This window comes from Nilaparvata lugens, chromosome 11, assembly GCF_014356525.2.
Source record: "Nilaparvata lugens isolate BPH chromosome 11, ASM1435652v1, whole genome shotgun sequence".
In the NCBI taxonomy this organism is placed as follows: domain Eukaryota; kingdom Metazoa; phylum Arthropoda; class Insecta; order Hemiptera; family Delphacidae; genus Nilaparvata; species Nilaparvata lugens.
In genome coordinates this window covers 8079748-8100319 of record NC_052514.1, presented here as the reverse complement: position 1 = coordinate 8100319, position 20572 = coordinate 8079748, and the positions used below count along the sequence as shown (strand labels likewise).

The 20572-nt window shown below is 34.1% G+C and overlaps 2 protein-coding genes across 12 annotated transcripts in view; one reads left to right on the top strand and one right to left on the bottom strand.

The window, feature by feature from the left end:
* LOC111047759 (calcium uptake protein 1 homolog, mitochondrial) overlaps window positions 1-20572 on the top strand; it is a 71297-nt gene that overhangs the window by 19472 nt on the left and 31253 nt on the right. For all 10 annotated transcript variants that reach the window (XR_005572453.1, XR_005572452.1, XR_005572454.1 and 7 more), the window contains one exon: window positions 513-627. Coding sequence is in view for 7 of the 10 variants with exons in the window: in XM_039437537.1 (XP_039293471.1) it covers window positions 513-627 (115 nt within the window). In the remaining 3 variants the exon portion in view is untranslated. The remainder of the gene's footprint in view (window positions 1-512; window positions 628-20572) is intronic.
* On the bottom strand, window positions 2156-17472 carry LOC111047763 (carbohydrate sulfotransferase 10). 2 transcript variants are annotated; one of them, XM_039437539.1, is made up of 6 exons: window positions 16902-17472; window positions 11974-12229; window positions 11220-11439; window positions 7447-7661; window positions 5507-5674; window positions 2156-4282 (listed from the first exon to the last, which is right to left on the bottom strand). In XM_039437539.1, exons 2-6 carry the CDS (start codon window positions 12148-12150, stop codon window positions 4037-4039), a joined length of 1026 nt encoding a protein of 341 aa, XP_039293473.1. In that variant the 5' UTR covers window positions 12151-12229; window positions 16902-17472; the 3' UTR covers window positions 2156-4036. The 2 variants fall into 2 exon arrangements, with proteins under 2 accessions (XP_039293473.1, XP_039293474.1); XM_039437540.1 differs by lacking the exon at window positions 11220-11439 and adding an exon at window positions 9969-10188.

The following is a 20572-nucleotide window of genomic DNA, read 5'->3' as shown; positions in this document are numbered from 1 at the left end:
TCTATAGGTTTAATGATCTTTTCGATTTAATAAGGGTCTTGGAAACCGGGCCCTAGTGTGATAACAGTAATTGAAAAACGCCGAATACGAAGCTCATAATATTTTCTCTACATTACCCTACACTTTCTTAGAACTACACTTTTCATTGGTTCTTAATTAATAAGAGACTTTCATAATTCATAGGCCCGGTTGCACAAAAGCCTGTTAAATTTTAATTAAATGCCACGACGACCAATCAGAGAAGGCTTTTCCGTAGAGATGACTTCTCTGATTGGTTCTCGAAGCATTTAATCACGATTAAAATTTAACAGGCTCTTGTGAAACCGGAGCATTAACTTCGAAAATACACTTCCATAGACCAATCTGAATCTATAAAACTGCTAGTGGATATCAGGAAAATAATAGAAAAAATATGGTTTTCTCCAGATTTCTAGAACATTTTTGGTCTTGAATCAGATTTGAGAATTTATGTTGAACCTAATTTATTTATAATTCTATATTTCTTTGCATAGAACGTGCATATGAAGCTGGAATTGGCTCTCGATGAAGACAGCATCTTCTATAAGCTGGGCAGTTCCGGACTCATCACATTTTCTGACTACATTTTTCTGCTCACCGTTCTATCAAGTAAGAAACATGAATACTTCTTCGCTTATTATCACTTCTCTCATAATTTATTCCATAGGTACATTCCCAAAAGTATGGGTTTATTTGAGGAGTTAGGATCAACTCACACTTACGCGACTCAGGTCGAGAAGAGACTCGACTCTAGTCGAGAGCATGTGTTTTCAAATGGTGACGTCGCGGAGACTAGAATCTTCTGGTCTGGTCACCATTTCACATGCTGTCGACTAGAGTCGAGTCTCTTCTCGGCCTGAGTCGCGTAAGTGTGAGTTGAGCCTGTCAGTGAACAAGTTAAAAGTTAATAAAACTGCTCATCTATTTCACTGTCCATGACGAACTGCTAGTTGTGGTTAAGGAGTGGCCGTAGTCGAGTGGATCAGATGCTGGCTTTATGATTCAGAGGCCCGGGTTCGAATCCCGGCCCGGGCAAGATATCTCGGGCCACTCCCGTGTTTCGGAAGGATACGTCAAGTCGTCGGTCCCGGCTGCCTAAAAATCAGTCGTTAGGTCATGTTAGAGGGCCTGAAATTGATCAGTAGCGACCTGAAAACTCTGACACCAGACCTGAGCCAGCCAGGTCACTCGATATAATTATATACTGCTTGTTAATAAATCTCTTTTAAATTATTTTTGACAACATTAGTTTTATAGTTAAGATTGTTACATCCTTTTTCAACACTGCTGTCTTCATATTGTTGTCATTGCCCGATCGTTGTCATAGGAAGCGGTCAATTGGTCCGACTACCTGCCAATTACAACGAGATCAAGACAGCAGTGTTGAAAATTGATGTAAAAATCCGAACTATTATTAAAAAACTACACTGTAGTGTCGTAAAAAATAATTCAAAAAAGAATATTTGAAGTTGTTATAAACACTCATTTATTCAATTTACGATAAACTAGATTCTGTTCTCACCCATAGTAAGCCAAACGTTGAGTATCGTGCAGCAACCAGTGCAAAAACCGAATGTAGTTCCTCGATCATGTAAATTGGAAACTTGAATTAGTTTTAGGGCCAAGCCACACGAAGTGGTTTTTCAGGCGTTTTCAAACGAGTCGGCAGGGCAGGAATGTAGAGCTTCCTGAGAGTACACTTTTTAACTTATGTAGCTCATGATCCACAAAGGGGCTCTTAAAAAAACATAGAGAGGATATATATAGATAGACCCATCATATCTGGCTAGATTCTCATCTCAGGAATAGACATTCCCACACAAGGTAGGCTTAGCTTGTTGGCTCATTTTTCCCCGTAAATGCGTTTTGCTATCCTTTATGAAAAAAAACCCATAATTTCTTCACGATCTTAATACTTATATCAATATATTGAATGGAGTAATTCTTGCTCTAGAGATCTAGAGAATATAGTGCTTGCGTAGCTCAGCCTAGAGATCCCGGGTTCAATCCCGCTCACCACCAAACTTTTTAACCCGGTCACTCCCGGATAGGCACGTTGAACAGTCAATACCTGCTGAAGTATGACTTGACACCTATCTTGGATAGGTGTTGGAAAATGAAACGAATCACACATGTTGGAGTGAATTCAATTTATTTAATAAAGTGCAATGTTTATAAGCTAAATTATTTTTAATTTAAGCTCATTACTTATTAGCTTAAATGAGGTGCGTAGATGTTTCCTCAACGAGTTGTGCTTAAATCTAATTAGCTTTATAGCTTATTGCAATTGATTATTGCTCCCATGATAAAAATATTATATTATTTATGATAAAGCTATTTGTAGTAATTTTAGAAGTATGTTCAAAATTATTGATTTTAATAGAAGATTTTCACAGAATGTGTTAGGAGTAATAATGAAGTATTAATATTGGGGTATCAACGGAAATGCGGTTAGAAGGTTATTACAAGCAGTATTGAAATATGGTATTCGAGAAAATTATGTCTGGTTTTATCCTTATTAATTTTGTGGCTATAAAAATATTTCATAGATTGATTTTGGGAATTATTGTCTTAGTTTGAAGTTGTGCCTGGTTAATGAGATATTAGTTAGCTTTATACGTTTTTATTAATAACTTACATTCAATTAATCTAGTATTTGAAATAATTAAAAACTCAAAATTTGTGAAAAATGATAATTTGAAACTATAAATTTATCTCTGGACGTTTGAATCATCGTGAAATATTGTGTATGACTCCCTAAGAGTCTATACGATTCTTATCTGCAATGAATATTGGTGGGTTTCATTCAAACTTAATAATCAATCTGCACTTTGATTCTCATTTGCAGCAGAACAGTGTTTTATATGTTTGGAATTTAATCAGGATTCGTATTATCAAATATTATGTTATTACTGTCTCTGTGTTCGACAGTTTAGTTTTTATGAAAATATTTCAATTTTTTGATGTCAATTATTGGTTCTGGTTGTTTTTAGTCATTACGTTATTGTGTCCACTTATTTTCTTCACTACTGTTACTTTATAAACTAATTAACCGAATTTACCCTGGTACAAAAAATAATTTTCTGTTGATGGCTTGATTATTGTTGAATGGAACTGACATTCATCGACCAATAAGTTTTCTACTTCTTACAAAATATTCATTTGCATTCCCTCTTGATGGACTAAATAATGTTTTATTGAAGGCTTTGAATATAATTGAGCTCCACCAATACCCCCGCTACTGTTTTATAAAAATGTTAAGCTTTTTTCTCCTGTTGCACTAAATAATATTGTTGAAAGATCAGTTTATAATTTACTACAGGTCTAATTTACTCTGTATAAAATTTTACATTTGATTTTCCTGGGTGTGCTAGATAATTTTGTTGAAGGCTTTGAGAGGAATTGAACTATAGTGATGTTCACGTTATAATGACAGTGGAGAAACATCGTTGCCGATTCTCTGCCTTGCCAATGTCTTTTATAGCAGATAGCTGATAAAGGTATATCTGATGTGATATCAACTGTTCATTCTTGTTCAAAATAACCAACTATATTTATTTGTGAAGAGAATATATTTTTCAATGATTAAATAATAAATATTCATAATTGAGATTAATATTTTGTTTATTAGTTATATTAGTTAACGATCTGGGAACGTTGTGGAGCTAGATAAGGATAGGGCTATCTGCTTTGTCGAATGATAGACAATGTTAGCTACAGGAATGTTTCATTTATTTATTTAATTCATTTTACAATCACAACATCAAATTGATGATTGGGAGAGAATCAGCAAGATGAACCCAAATATGTTGATCAAATACTGTCATTACAACGTGGACTTCACAATATTAATCTATCAAGAAGTTTTCTACTGTAAAAAATGTACCCTTGCTGCACTTATTAGTTCCTGAAATTCTAGTTTCTCATCCACTACAGTTCTATTTATAAATTGTTCGTTTACTTGGTTGCACTAGGTAATGAAGGCTTGCTATGGGATTGAAATAGAGGCATCTCGGTATTAAGGCTTGATTAGATCGTAGTACTTTTGGGCGTTATAGTCGAACAGTTGGAAATCGATCCGGTAGATGTCGACCAGTCTGTCGAGAAGGGCTCGACTCAGCTTTGAGTAGTACTTTTTGATGAGATCTTTGGTGTGGAGGCCGCCCTGCGAGCGGTTTTGCACCTGGAGCCGGTTCGGCGTCAGTATTCGCTCCAGCTTTTGTCGGTGTATTATGTAGTTTTGGTCGCGGTTCAGGGTTTCTAGCTGAAATTCGAAGACAAGAATGAACACATTTATAAGAATTTTATTTTTGTCATTGACATATACATACAAGGTTTGATTTAAAATATTACCTTAATGATAAATCTTCCTCAGATAAATCAATAGGTGGATTAAACAAAAAAACAATAAAAATAAATGAAAAGTCATTGGTCGATACCGCTCATGACTTCAAAAAATAAAGGGTATTAGTGATTCTACAAAATAGCTATTTATGTATTAAGAGCGTAATGCGCGACTACATTATTATCATTGAAACTTTGTCCATCATTAGAATATACTATGTATTTTTATAAAGAAATGGGTTATGACCATTATGTTTTTTTATCGAATAAATTTTCATAAGTTTACAATAATCTGTCAAATTATGATCATTATTAACCATGTATGTATATGGTACATTGTACATACAAGCATTGTATACAGAGTGAGTCATTTGTATGGGATCTCTTCAATAAGTTGGAGACTGTTGTACGTACGTCAAAAGGTGGAGTATTCTATCAATAACTTATAATACTGTAATTTTCAGGATAAGTTATTGGTCGAATACTCCACCTTTTGACGTACAACTGAGTTTCAACTTCTCATAAGGGGGTGACTTAGGGGTTGTAACTCGAATATTTCAAATGTAAACACCGATTGTGTGGTACATCATTTCAAAAACCTTTTTAAAACAAGAAATATAACATAAATTAAAATGTTCCATGATACTTGTATCCAAAATGGCGGCCGATTGAAGTTTCAAGTAAAAACTAAAACTTCAATCAGTAGTTGAAGTTCAATATTACTTGAATACAAATAGACTATCATAGAACATTTTCATCGATGAAATTTTTCTTGTTTTGAAAAAGGCCATAAGGCCTTCTAAATGATGCACCACACAATGGGTGTTTACATTTAAAATATTTCAGTTACGATCCCTCATTTCTTTAAAAACTAAAACTTCGACCAATAACTTATCCTGAAAGTTACAGTATTATATCTGCAACAGTCTCCAATTTATTGAAGGGTTCTCATACATATGACTCACTCTGTATATCAACGAATGGAATAGAATAAATTTTATTGTTACCGTTTTTGAGGCCCTTAGATTTTATTCTAATAACAGAGAATAGACTTGAAAAATTCTGACCTTGACAATAACAATACTATTCTAATAATGATTATATTTTATTCTAATAACTGAGAATAGGTTTGAAAAATGCAGACCTTAGCAATAACGGTGAAGTTGACGGCGCAAGGCGTGCAGAACTTGTAGAACGGCGCCCAGTGTTCGTCAGGTCTCTTTCGGCTGTCGGCCACATAACTGGCGAACTCGGCGAATGTCGGACCACCCTTGTATCGGCTGCTTTTCGCTCGGTAGCGGGCCACTATCACCTTGAATAAAGCAATACAATAGATTAGGAGCTTATCTTATTATTAATAAAGAAAGGAATTGTTGATGTTGCTTTCCATGACGAAACACTATATATAATACTATATTATCATTTAAGTTACGTAAGTAGCATAACCTTTAGACTGTGTATTCCAAATTAAGGTTTGAAGCAGTTTTGGGCAAATGCCTGTTGTTTTTACCTGAATTGTATTTGCTTATGAATAGATAAATAAATAAATAGATAATAACTTTGTTGTAGTTCAGACTTTTAATAACTTTTGTTGTATTTCAGTAACTGTGTTACTTGTAAATAATTGAAAAAAAATACTCACTTTTCTTGGAGTATTGAGGAATGCATTTCACTCCTGAAGAGGAGTTTCATCAGCCTGACACCAGGGGCGCATGCTTTTATGGGTTGGACTGAGTGGCCAAAGCCAAGGCTTTCCACAGATTTTGGCCACTCAGTCCAACCCATAAAAGCATGCGCCCCTGGTGTCAGGCTGATGAAGCTCCTCTTCAGGAGTGAAATGCATTCCTCAATACTCCAAGAAAAGTAAGTGTTTTTTTTTCAAATATTTACAAGTAACACAGTGTCAGAACTACAACAAAGTTAAAGGAATTGTCTTATACTTAATGAACGGGATAGGAAATACACGAATGAAGCATCAACACTTATAAACCAATGAACTGATTAACTCGCAATTTTAACTTGAGATTCCCAATTTACCGAGAATGGTTATAGGCCTGTTTTCATTCTTATTATTCAATAAATTTCAATATAATAATTAGAACAAATTCATTCAATTTGTGATTGAATGAAAAAGACTAAGAAATTGTCAAAAAAAACACTGATTTATTGATAATTAGAAAGACCGGTTTCGGTTATTACACCATTGTCAATCTCTGATAAACTGGTATACACCATTTCTCTGATATACACCATTGTTTATAAGAGATTGACAATGGTGTAATAACCGAAACCGGTCTTTCTAATTATCAATAAATCAGTGGTTTTTTGACAATTTCTTAGTCTTTTTCATTCAATATGAATAATTACCACAATATCAACTTCTCAACTACACAAAAAGCAATTTGTGATTCAAAATTAGGCTCAACTCACACTTAGGCGACTCAGGTCGAGAAGAGACTCGACTTTAGTCGAGAGCATGTGTTTCCAAATGGTGACACTCAGACCAGTCGATTCTAGTCTCCGCGACGTCACCATTTGAAAACACATGCTCTCGACTAGACTCGAGAGTCGAGTCTCTTCTCGACCTGAGTCGCGTGAGTGTGAGTTGAGCCTTAAGGCTGTGCAAAGGCTAAAAGTAAACTTTCTACTGGTGATATTTTTCAAAGTTTTTCGATTTGTATATCATCAAGCTATCAAAATGAAAAAGTTTTCTCAGGAAAACATTTTTTTCCGATCATTAATTTTTGAGATATGAGCGCCCAAAGTTTTAAATTTTTGGGACAGAACATTTCAAATTCGGTAAGAGATAAATCGATGAGATTCAGAGGATAGATTCTTCATAGTATTGTTGATCTAGTAAACCAAAAATTTCCTGAAAATAACCATTTTTGAGAAAGTTATTCAATTTACCAAAAATAACCCAAAAAAGTTATTTTTCAAATACCGATCAAACAGATCTTCTCCAAGTGAATCTTTAGCTATTGGTAGTGCGCGTGACTCATGAATGAGAGTTTGCCGGTTCGAGACCCATCCAAACTCATTTTGTTTTATAGCTAAGATAAGTAGGATGCAGTGAAATATTACCTTGGCCAACTGACGGTAGTAGGGCGAATGTACAGTTTCCAGTTTGTCGCGATAGGCAGATAGGAGGCGGTGAAAGGGGTCGCGAACTATTAAGAAAGAGAGAGAGGATGGGAGGGAAGTCTCCAGCTGGTGGACGGTTGGGCGAGGGAAGCGAGCTCGCAGCAGGGTGATCGGGTTCTTCTTTACCATGCGGAGGTAGGCGTCAGGGTAGCCACCTACACAAAATATCATTACAAAACGTTAATGAAAATTTAATATGAAAAGATAATATGATAATAGGCTTGACCCATCAAAAACAGTGGGCTATATGAATAAAGTTGAGCATTTGCTTATACTTCTAAAGTATTGAGCATATGCTTCATTCTCTATGAATAAACGTGAGCAAAATGTTGCTTTTGCTCAAAATTGTATGAATAAACTAGAGCATTTGTTCAACTTTTGAAGCAAATGCTTCAAAAAAGGTGAGTCTAGTCTAGAGCAGCTTTTCACCTTTTGCTCATAGTAAAATGGCTCAACTAATTCGTATGAGGAAGAGGAAACTATACCAGATACGATCACAACCAATAGTTGAGAACTATAAAACTCTTTTTAGATTCAACCATGATTATATCAACATTATTCCTACAAAAGAATAAATACAAAAGATATAAAGATATAAAGATAGCCATCACAAAATAGGAAATAGGCATTTAAGAAGATGAGAGTGTAGACTATTAGAAGAAGGCTATTGATGTTATAAGAATATGCTGAAGATTATTATGGAGATGACATTTTTCATGCTATTATTTCAAAATTCTAAACTCAACTAACCCAAAACTCAATTCATAAATAGAAAACAAAGCAGACGACGCAAACACAAGCGGGTGTCTATACTTGCATAATTATTCAGCGCTTACGTGAGCTATAAAAACAAGGCCACAAAGGCGAATTAGCTGATGAAAAATCTTTAAAATTCGTGAGCATTTGTTCCAGAGTTCAGGAGCAGAAGGTATGAGTATAAGGTAAAGCTGATTTATATAAAAATGAGCAAATGCTTATGCTTCTACCTAAAGGTAGGCGCACACAGATCGTCATCGGACGGACGGCACGCATCGGACGGATCGGAGGATTAGATTTGATGCATTGTTTTCAATTGGAGTGCGCATACCTATACGATGCGGATAGGTATGCGCTCTCCAATTGAATACAATGCATCAAATCTAATCCTCCGATCAGTCCGATGCGTGCCGTCCGTCCGATGACGATCTGTGTGCGCCTACCTTAATGCTCATGAGAATAACCTTATGCTCCATGCTCATGCTCATGAGCATATGCTTTGGTTTTATTCATATGGCCCATTATGATATAGGCTTGACCCATCAACAACATGTACAGTGAGATCCACTTCAATCTGTCAGCATTCCTTGTGTATTACGTCAATGCCTCCCATTCAGCCAATACTGACAAACCATTAAATTTTGCTTTGATAATAGCATCTTAACTGGGTTCAGTAAAACATTTAGTATCACTATACAGAAAAAATTGTATTAGAAGATATCCCATGGTTTGTAGAATTCATTCAACGTTTGGAAGTTCTGTATCAAATTATGGTGTTGTGTATGAAGTTGAGATGATACTGTAACATATTGTGGTGATACTGTATCCTATTGAGTTGAAACTGTATCAGGTGTGGTGATACTGTATCCTATTGAGTTGAAACTGTATCAGGTGTGGTGATACTGTATCATATTGTGGTGATACTGTATCAGGTGTGGTGATACTGTATAATGTTGTGTAAAACTTTATCATGTGAGGTGATACTGTATCATATTGTGTAGAGAAAAGAATGATAGCATAAGAAGATATCCCATGGTATAAGTCGTTAATGTTCCAAATTTCAAGCCTTTTTTTGTCAACTCAAGCCGATTATTGTCAACTACTTTCTAATATTACAAGCAGTTTTGGGCGAATGTCTGTTATATTCACAAACATTGTAAGTAAATGAATATTAATAAATAAATAATTATTACTGTTTTGGCTGGATGTGAGTGTAAGAACGGAACAGTATGAGAGACTACCAGTGTCACATAGCTTCACGAAAATGAACTACTAGGACTATCTTTTGAGTTGACAGTGAAATTTGGAATATAATAAACGTCCTATACCATAGAATATCTCCTCATGCTATTTTCTCTGTGGTATTAACATAAATGATACAGTATCACCACACATGATACAGTATCACCACCCATGATACAGTATCATCTCAACTATATACACAACACCATAATTTGATACAGAACTTTCAAACGTTGAATAACTTGTCATCAGTTTTGTTATATTTTCTTGAATACATCTAATGTATGAAACTAAATTTTAGAAATTAGTCAAAATTAGAAAATTAGAAAATCAAGGTTTATTCCCACGTTTTTGACATTTAATTTCCCATTAATCTTAAAATCGTGATAACCAATTTTAATTGCAGCTTTGTTTAGATTTTATTTATCGTCTACACGAAAAATTAACTTTCTAAGAAATTTTACCTAGTAAGTTGAAATTATACATCCAGGAGGAGCTAGCCGCCTTGAATATGTTGCACCATATGAGCTCATGTTTGGCATCGATGACAAATTCCCATGCATTCGGTTTGAGGTCTGGCACAACTCCACTTGTGCAGATGTTTTGTAATCTGTCCTTTCGTTCAGATAGTTTCATTTCCACCTCTGTCCAGTCGTAGGCTTGTTCTGTCGTATGGTGTATTATCTGTTGCAACAAAATAGTCCAGTATTGTTTTAGATGGAAAGAAATGAGGGATTGCATTTGAATATAAATATCAATTATTAAACGTGAATACAAATTAAATTTTCTTCTAGCTGTTCATTCGGTTGTCAATATTTGAAGAAATCTTTGGGTTGGTTAACGGCATTCATTTGGGTTTTCGTGTTATAACTTTATCGAGTTGAAACTGTATCAGGTGTGGTGATACTGTATCATATTGTGGTGATACTGTATCAGGTGTGGTGATACTGTATCAGGTGTGGTGATACTGTATCAGGTGTGGTGATACTGTATCATGTTGTGTTAAACTTTATCATGTGAGGTGATACTGTATCATATTGTGTAGAGAAAAGAATGATAGCATAAGAAGATATCCCATGGTATAAGTCGTTAATGTTCCAAATTTCAAGCCTTTTTTTGTCAACTCAAGGATTATTGTCAACTACTTTCTAATATTACAAGCAGTTTTGGGCGAATGTGTGTTATATTCACAAACATTGTAAATAAATGAATAGAAATAAATAATTATTACTGTTTTGGCCGGATGTGAGTGTAAGAACGGCACAGTATGAGAGACTACCAGCGTCACATTGCTTCACGAAAAAGAACTACTAGGAATATCGTTTGAGTTAATAAAATTTGGAATATAAACGTCCTATACCATAGAATATCTTCTTGTGCTATATTTTGTCTATGGTATCAACATAAATGATACAGTATCACCACACATGATACAGTATCACCACCCATGATACAGTATCATCTCAACTTGATACATCTCACCATAATTTGATACAGAACTTCCAAACGTTGAATAACTTTGTCATCAGTTTTGTTATATTTTCTTGAATACATCTAATGTATGAAACCAAATTTTAGAAATTAGTAATCAAGGTTTATTCCGACGTTGTTGACATTTGATTTCTTATTAATCTTGAAATCCAATTTTTATTTGCTGCTTTGTTTAGATTTTATTTATCGTCTACACTAAAAAACAACTTTCTAAGAAATTTTACCTAATAAGTTGAAATTATACATCCAGGAGGAGCTAGCCGCCTTAAATATGTTGCACCATATGAGCTCATGTTTGGCGTCGATGACGAATTCCCATGCATTCGGTTTCAGATCTGGCACAACTCCACTTGTGCAGATGTTTTGCAATCTGTCTTTCCGTTCAGATAGTTTCATTTCCACCTCTGTCCAGTCGTAGGCTTGCTCTGTCGTATGGTGTATTATCTGTTGCAACAAAATAATTCAGTATTGGTTTAGGTGGAAAGAAATGGGGGATTGCATTTGAATATAAATATCAATTATTAAACGTAAATACAAATTAAATTTTCTTCTAGCTGTTCATTCTGTTGTCAATATTTGAAGAAGTCTTTGGTTGGTTAACGGCATTTCATTTGGGTTTTCGTGTAATAACTTTATCTAGTTGATTCTTTATTGATTCATACAATCGAAAGACATTCGATTCCAAAGGTAAAAGGGTAGACTGTGAAGGGTTGAAATGTTTCAAAGGTAACCTACAGCTAAAACGTAAACGATACATTCATTCGTTTATTCATTTATTTGTGGATACAATTACAAATCATATAAATATGATTGGGAAGGAACAACACGCTTGGCCCAAAACTATTCCATTCCCAAGTTTTGTCCAAAAAAATAGTTTATTTTAAAACTGTACATGCGCATTACGATGCTTTATCACTCGTGGATAGCCTTTTGCACAACTCATTTTATTCAGACTAATATATATAATGATATAATTACTGTTTTGGTGGTACGATTGGCGCGTGAGGTGGCTCGGTGGGAGGGGGTGGAGGTCACCCTGCTAGGCATGGAGAGGTAGGAGAGATAGCAGTAGGCGCCCGTCAGTAGGACAAAGAGGGTGAACTTGGCCAACGAGCTGGACCGCGCGCATCGGCCTGTCGAGAAGGTGGGCCTCATCGTCAACCTCAGGGTTGACTTCTAGCAGGCTGCAGTCCCATGAGAAAGGTGGTGGGTGTGGGCGGTGTCTAAACATAGTCTGAAATGAAACAAATCAATATAAATGAAAATATAAATCTGAGAATAAATTATTTCGTCACTTGAAAATGGCATTAGTAGTCGGAACTGTGGTGACGAAATAATTTTAAAAGGGTACGCAGGTTTATATTTTCAATATCGGGGCACCGAGCTTCGATCTTTATTTATTTATTGACTATTGATGAACCGAACAAAATTCTTTAAAATGATTGGGGAAGGATTAACAGGCACAGCCCGAAAGTGTTTGTTCTCCAAATTTTGATTTATACACTATAAATAGTCCAGAAAGTAGGTTATGTTCCATACACTTGAATTCAGGTTCAATTTTCAGTTCAAACATTTGAAAAAAAAGTTTAATTTAGATTATTTACAAACCAAATTGAATAACAAAATAACACTCACTAATCACTTAAAATTGTTATATAATGATCAACTTTGAAAATTATTATATACTCTAGTTTAGAAGGATTATCATGTCATGTCAACAAATCAGATTATTCTGATCAAGTCGATTAAATTGTCTAGCTAGATAATATTTCTCGCTGATTGATAACACAGCTGGAAATAAATCTGTTTCTCTCCCACACTCGCATCTTCAGTTTCGACAGACGACGAAATTATCATCTGTTTTTCCAAGGATGAATATTTTTTATCCTTTTCATGTCCTTCAGCGAGTTTCCCCAGGGATGAGACCTAGTGCAATCGATTTTTTATATCATAAACCTACTATGTTCCAAATTTCGTGAAAATCGTTAGAGCCGTTTTCGAGATCCGTTGAACATAAATAACCAGATATAAAATTATAAATATATAAACAGATATACAGAAATTGCTCGCTTAATATAATAGGATTTATATTAAAATGTACCCCTAAAGAAAAAAATACAACAAAAAATGTCTAAAATAGAAAAACAATAGTCCGAAATAGAAGGAAATATTTATTAGGGTAAAACATATCCTAAGGCTCACGTTGAGTTCAAGTGTGGATAAAAGATTGAATTCAAGGTTAAGGTCAGTTTGCACACCAATTAGAGAGGTTGTGGCTGGAGGCAGTGTCTAAACATAGTCTGAAATGGGAATAAACTTTAGTCTGAAATGGAGAAAAAAATATTTATTGCGTATAACATATCTTCAGTTTCACTTTAAGGTCAATGATATCAGGTTAAATTCAAGGTCAAGGTTAACTCCAAGGTCAAAGTCAGGCTGCGGTCCCTTGAGAAAGGTGGTGGTTGATGACAGTGTCTAAACATAGTTTGAAATGGAAGAAAAATTGTTCTATTGTCTTTAAATATGTCCTAAAGCTTACTTCGAGGTCAAGACTTGTGTGAATATAAGGTTGAAATCAAAGTTTAGGTCAAGATGGACTTCTAAGTGAATCTCGTTGGTGGTGATTTCTAAACATAGGCTGAAACAGAGCATTTTTGTCTCATACATCTGAAACAGAAAGTGTTTTGAAGGTTATATAGTGTCTAGAGTTTTGAAGATTATATAATATTGTTGTCAAGGGTTTTGAAGATTATATATTGTCTAGGGGTTTGAAGATTATATATTGTCAAGGGTTTTTAAGATTATATTTTGCCTAGAGTTTTGAAGATTATATAATATTGTTGTCAAGGGTTTTGAAGATTATATATTGTCTAGGGTTTCGAAGATTATATATTATCTAGAGTTTTGAAGATTATATATTGTCTAGAGTTTTGAAGATTATATATTGTCTCATAAGATCAACGAGGTCACTTCTCTCAAGGTTTTACCTTAAGATTGAGAGGATTTAACCTCAAGATTGAATTTTAGAAAATTTGAGTTTGTAGATAAATAAATAAGATCACAAACAAGTTGTGAATATAAGGTTGAAATCAAAGTTTAGGTCAAGATGGTCTTCTAAGTGGTTGCAGTACCATGAGAAATCTCGTTGGAGGTGTTTTATAAACATAATCTGAAACAGAATATTTTGTGTCTCATACAGTAGTCTGAAACATACAGTGTTTTGAAAATTATATATTGTCTAGAGTTTTGAAGATTATATATTGTCTAGAGTTTTGAAGATTATATATTGTCTAGAGTTTTGAAGATTATATATTGTCTAGAGTTTTGAAGATTATATATTGTCTAGAGTTCTGAAGATTATATATTGTCTAGAGTTTTGAAGATTATATATTGTCTCAAAAGTTCAACATCATGTCACTTCTCTCAAGGTTTCACCTCAATATTGAGAGGATTCGACCTCAAGATTGAATTTTAGAAAATTTGAGATTGTAGATAAATAAATAAGATCACAAACAAGTTGAAATGTTTCCAGTTCACAGAATACGCAGTATGTTAAAAAGGTAGTTTGAGATAGCGGAAAATATTGTATTTCAGTAGGGTGAAACGTTCATTTCAAAGTTGAGGTTGAATTCAAGTTGAGTCTTTTAAGTGGTTGCATCCTTATGAGAAAAGTTTTTTGTGACTTGATTGAAACAAAATCTGAAGAATTGGATTGTACTTGCTGGTAGAATTTTTTCATTGCTTGGATTAAGATAAGTGCTGTGATATGATTATTAACATTTGTACGGTGTCTACTTGATTACAAACAAGTTGAAATGTTTCCAGTTCACAGAATACGTAGTGTGTTATAAAGAAAGTTTGAGATAATGGAAAATACTCAATTTTTGTTTGGGAGAAACATAACCTTCATTTCAAAGTTGAGGTTGAATTCAAGTTGAGTCTTTTAAGTGGTTGCATCCTTATGAGAAAAGTTTTTTGTGACTTGATTGAAACAAAATCTGAAGAATGGGATTGTACTTGCTGGTAGAATTGTTTCATTGAAATAAGTGCTGTGATATGAATAATTATTACTAAACGAAAATCCCACTTAAATGCTGTAAATCACCCCGAAGACTTCTGCTACTGCAAATATTGACAACAGGGTAAACAGCTAGTTGGAAATTCCCGGGCTGACAAATAATTTTTGTATAGTAGCGCTCATCGAATTTCCATCTATAGTGAGGTCCACGTTATAATGACAGTGAATAAAGATAGAAGAATAGCGATGCCGATTCTCTGCATTAATTAATCATATTTCTACACTGTCAAAAACATAATTAGCACCGTTGTGGTCCTAGAAAAGGATAGTACCACCGGCTTTGTCGAAAGATAGACAAGGATAGCAAAACCAAAGTTGATCGAATACTGCCATTTTAACGTGGACCTCACTATAGCTGTTTACCTTGTTGTCAATATTTGCAGTAGCAGAAGTCTTCGGGGTGATTTATAGCATTTAAGTGGGATTTTCGTTTAACAATAATTAGCCTATTCATTAATTATCATTTGAAAAAATGCAACTTCCAATTTATTTACATCTGTAGGCTGTGATATGATTATTAACATTGGTCTACTTGATTTCATACCAGTGGTATAATATATTTCCAACAAAATTATTTTAATAATTGTTGTGGAAATATTGTTTGTATTTCTAGTGATATCGGCTCTACCCAATTTATTCTAAAGCAAGAGGAAAACTGTATGCTTTTGAATGTTTTTGAAAAATTAGAATATTGTAAAAAGTTGAACTAAACCATGAAATGACATAACTCATTGTAATCATTGTACATAATATTGTATCCCTAGATTGAAATCTTTTGAAACATCCAATTTCAAGCTAAGAATTCATATACTTCTTTTTGCTTATGCTTATTTTCGAATAAAAAATCTACTGTTATTAAAATAAGCAATTAGCTTTAGTGTAGGTATTGGGAAGGATTTTTATCATATAGCCTATAATATATTATAAATAAAAATAGAAATTTAAGTAGGTACCTTTTTTTAAATTATTTATTCACAACATGTTTCGGCTATATGATGCCATTATCAAGTGATAGGAAAATAAATATTTATTTATTTCTTATTTTATTTCCTTTTCCTTTTTGATTATTTATTTTCTCATCACTTGATAATGGCATCATATAGCCGAAACATGTTGTGACTGAATAATTTTAAAAAGGGTACTTAGAATTCTAATTTATATTCAAAAATCCTAGAGCAAAAAATGACAGCCTATTTATAATTGTACAAAACTCTTTAATTATGATATATTTCTTTAAAAATTCATTTTCGTTGAAAAAACGCAGTTTTTTGTCACATCCACATTATGGATGTGTCAAAAATATGTGTTTTTTTCAATTATGGAGAAATTTCACAATATCAATTCTTATTCAACAAGTTTAATCCCACTTCAGTTCTCAAGTACCTCCTACACATAAATTTAAGTAATTCCTTTAAATCAAAACAACACTGATCATTATTCTATTTCCATTTATAATTTGATTTTAAAATTAATTCAGAACAATAGCTTACCGGAATGCGAAATAGATTTCATGGATTATCTCCTTCACTCTAAATAAACAATTTGTGCTTCTTTCCTTGAGAAGTATTTGGATACTTTGCTAGTTATGATATCAAACCATGCTAGTTACTATACCTTGATATCAAATAGGTCTTTGAAAGAATAAGATGTTGATGTTGTCAAAACCTCATGTTTTATTTTAGGGCAAATAAAGATCTTTCAATCCACTATATTTGACAAAATCAACGTCTTTATTCTTCCAATTATGGAGAAATAATACAACATCTCTTTACAATCAAATTATCAAATAGATCTACTTGAGAATACAGTATAAACAGTTTTCACTCACCTCGCTTTGGCTTTTCAAAATAGAACTTGTGCTGGTATTCTCTCACATACTCACTGGCCATTTTCATGATCTTCTTCACCACTTGATGAAATATCTGCTTGGAATTCATTGTGACAATCGCTGTCAGAAATATCAATTATTGTCACACCACTAACTCAGATTTCAATCACTCTCCCGCTTACAATCTGATTTGTTTGATCGTTTCATGTTGGTATGATAGGTTAGCTACGTTGTGGTTCACATGGGGGTTTGGGTTAGTTTTTATTTGTGTCTAAAGTCAAGATTTTCAGTGGAATATTTAAAGGAGTTGGAGTTGTTTATCAGAGGTTAAATCACTGGTTTAAAATAGCGACGTGCCGTGGTTTGTTGGTTAGAATGCGTGATATTTTGTGCGAAATGTGTTAGATTTGAAGGTTTCAACACGAAACTCGTATCTGATTTAGTAATTGAGAAATTTATAGCGGAACTAGCTGTGTTGATTGTTATTTTCCCTAAAGGCTTACATCTCGACCGTATTCTGGTGAGGACTACATTATTTAGACTGAGGAACAGCTGGGTTGGGGAGAGGGATTTGTTGGTGCAGGGATTGAGGGAAAAGGGAAAAATGGAGGGAAATTTAGGGTGAAACGTAGGGGTTGGAATAAAGACTGGAGGATGGGGTACTGGAGTGAGGGATGGAAAGATAAGATTTCTGAGCGCATTAAATGATGTGGAAAAGGGAAGAAAGATAGAGAAGGGAGTATGAAAAGGGTGAGATTTTTGAGAACAGAGAGAGAGAGAGAGAGAGAGAGAGAGAGAGAGAGAGAGAGTAAGAGGAGCGTGGGTAAATAGAACTGTAGAACAGATGCTTGATTTCCCGAGTTGTCAATTTTTGGAATTGAAAGAGAGATTTGATAGTGCAGAGGGAAGGAAAAGAAAATAAAAAGGAGAGAAAAGATGAAAAAGAGGACAGAAAAGGGGAGAGAAAACGCAATAAAAATTATCAAATATCCTCTATCAAAATAAAAAATATAAATCACTTTTTGCTTTTAGAAAAAACGGCTAGCAGTCAGATATTTTACAATAAATAATGAATTAATCACTCACTGTGACAACGTGATAGTCGTCTAGTCGTTTTTCTAAAAGCAAAAAGTGATTTAATAATAAGCAGTTCGTGATGGAAAACAACATTGATGAAAAAATATAAATTGAAATGGACATAACCTACATAATAGCCTATTTGGACAATTTGAAACTAATATTTGGAAATTGAAGAAGTTTTGGGCAATAGACTGTTTTTTTCTTTTCCGATCATTGTATTGTATGTTCTATCTAATAAATAATAGAATAAATACAACACAACTTGAAACTATAGTGAGGTTCACGTTATAATGGCAGTGTGGCAGTGTTTGATTAGCAATGTTATCGCCATCCTTGTCTATTATTCAACAAAGCGGATAGCACTATCTCTCTCGCTTAGCTGTGTTGCCAGATCGTCTTTTAACAATGTAGAATTAATAATATTAATTAACAAAATATTTCATCTTAATTGTGAAAATTCATTAAAAGATTATTAAAAAATATAATTTCTTGCTTAATAAAATCATCAATAAACCTATATCAGCTGCCGTCTATAGAAGCCATTGACAAGACAGAGGATCGGCAATGCTGTTCTCGTATCTTTCTCCACTGCCATTATAACGTGCACCTCACTATAGATGTGTTTGATATAATAAAGGATACTTGATAATTTTTATTGGGTTTCTGTAGCCCCAAATATAAAAGAGAATAATGATAGAAGACAATGAAAAAAGAGGGAGAAATTTATTGAGAAATAAATGAGGTAAGATGATGTGAAGAAATGTAAGACATGAGGAGGAGTAAGATAATTATAAAGAAATTGGAGAGAAAGATAATAAGAGAAAATATAATTGATTAGAATGGAGAGAGAAGAAATGGGACACTGATTGAGAGAGATAGTGTGATTGTAAAGGGAAATATTGAGTTTTGGATGTGAGGGGAATGTTGGGGTGGAGTGAGAGAGCTAAAAGAGAGAACATAAAGAAAAATAAGAACTTGAGCAAAGGAAAACTGTAAGGGTTGTTGGATATTTGTGACAGAAGGGAGGATATGAGTGTAAAAGGACGGGGGGAAAACTGTACAATGTTGTTCCACTCTGAAACACTTGATTCCATTGCAGTGTTGCAAAGTTTAGGGAAACTCTCATCTCTAAATTTCCCTTTTCACTTCTTGAGGGGTGAAAATTTCCCGCTGTTGTTGATACGCGTATCGCTAATTTAATCCCACTGAATTTTCTCTTGCTAATTTTGAGAGGTGTAAATTTCCCTCACCTGTTTTGCAGAGTGTGAATTTCCCCTACCTGATTTTGAGGCGTGTACATTTTCCTCCTCTGTTGATTTACGTGAATCAAGGGAGTCCCAACTTATCATGTATTTTCCTCATTAATATTCATATAATTCTATCATGTCGGTCCATCCATGAAATTAGATTCATGATTATTCATGATATTTTTGTGTTCCTGTACAACTGTTGAAACATGAATGTTTTTCAAATGTTGGGTTCAAGGATGAAGTATGAATCTTTTAATTAGTCAATTTCTTATTTGCCTAATTCTGGTGTTTTCACCACGGTCCAAGGATCAAGGAATATTGTCCAGTTCTAATTGAACCTAGAATCTAGACTATAATATGCAGTAACATATCATTCCCAACTAGGCCTATGTTTGTACACTATGAAGTGTTTGAGAACATATATTGAAAATTATGAATTCAATAAAGCACTGCATTTTCAATTCAGTATTCTTCAAACTGTTCGCAAGCTGTAATATAAAGCTGAGAAGTTTTTCTATATAAATAAAAATCGAGCCTCAAATTTTGACATTCAATAACTTTTTTATGAGTGCACCGAATTTGATGATTTTTTTTAGTTATGTTCAGGACCAGGTTTATGGACTATCAAATTTATTATCCGACTTCTGGACTCTGTCCTTCAAATTTTACTTGCAATCCTTATGGGAGAAGATTTGTGAGCTGGCCCACTACCTCCGTAAACAGAGCCGTAGTGTGACGTCAGCACAGGTAGGGCCTCTACACCAATAAAAATTCGTTGATTTCAGCTGATCTATATCAGCAAGTGTTTTGATTGTTTACGGAGGTAGTGGCTGGCCACACCCAGAAATGAAAATCAGCTGTTTTAATCATTGCGTCATCCAACAGTCGTCGGTAGAATCTGTTTTTCAATTTTCTTTCCAATGATTCACAAAATTTAAATTCTTTATTCTTGAAGCCGCGGTATGAACGACGTCCAAACTTGGGTCGTAGAACTCAAAATTCTGTAAATTTAGAATATGCACGGGAATATCAGCAGCAAGGAGATATACCATTAAATTCCCAGAAAGCTGCATTCAACTATAACTAAAAAAAATCTGGTGTGGCGCACTCTCACAACTTTCCTTGCCGTTATGAAAATTTATCACCTGACGCTAGTGTACACGCGCATCTCAAGTCTACTATTCAAAGATCTGCCAGCTGGTGGCAGAACAATAACGCTGGAGACACACGAAGTCTGCTATCTCTTCATAGTGAATGATTTAATAGAATCAACAGTTTGCATTATTGAATAAACACATTTTCTCGAATTTCGAGCTTATTTCCAATTTTAGGTGAAAATGC

Excerpts from the sequence above, each read along its gene's own strand:
- LOC111047763 (XM_039437539.1), bottom strand. The coding sequence starts at position 12,150 with ATGAGGCCCACCTTCTCGACAGGCCGATGCGCGCGGTCCAGCTCGTTG. Across the intron at positions 11,440-11,973 it reads CCAATCGTACCACCAAAACA|ATAATACACCATACGACAGA; the intron begins GTAATTATATCA and ends TTGTTGCAACAG. Across the intron at positions 4,283-5,506 it reads ACTTCACCGTTATTGCTAAG|CTAGAAACCCTGAACCGCGA; the intron begins GTCTGCATTTTT and ends TTCGAATTTCAG.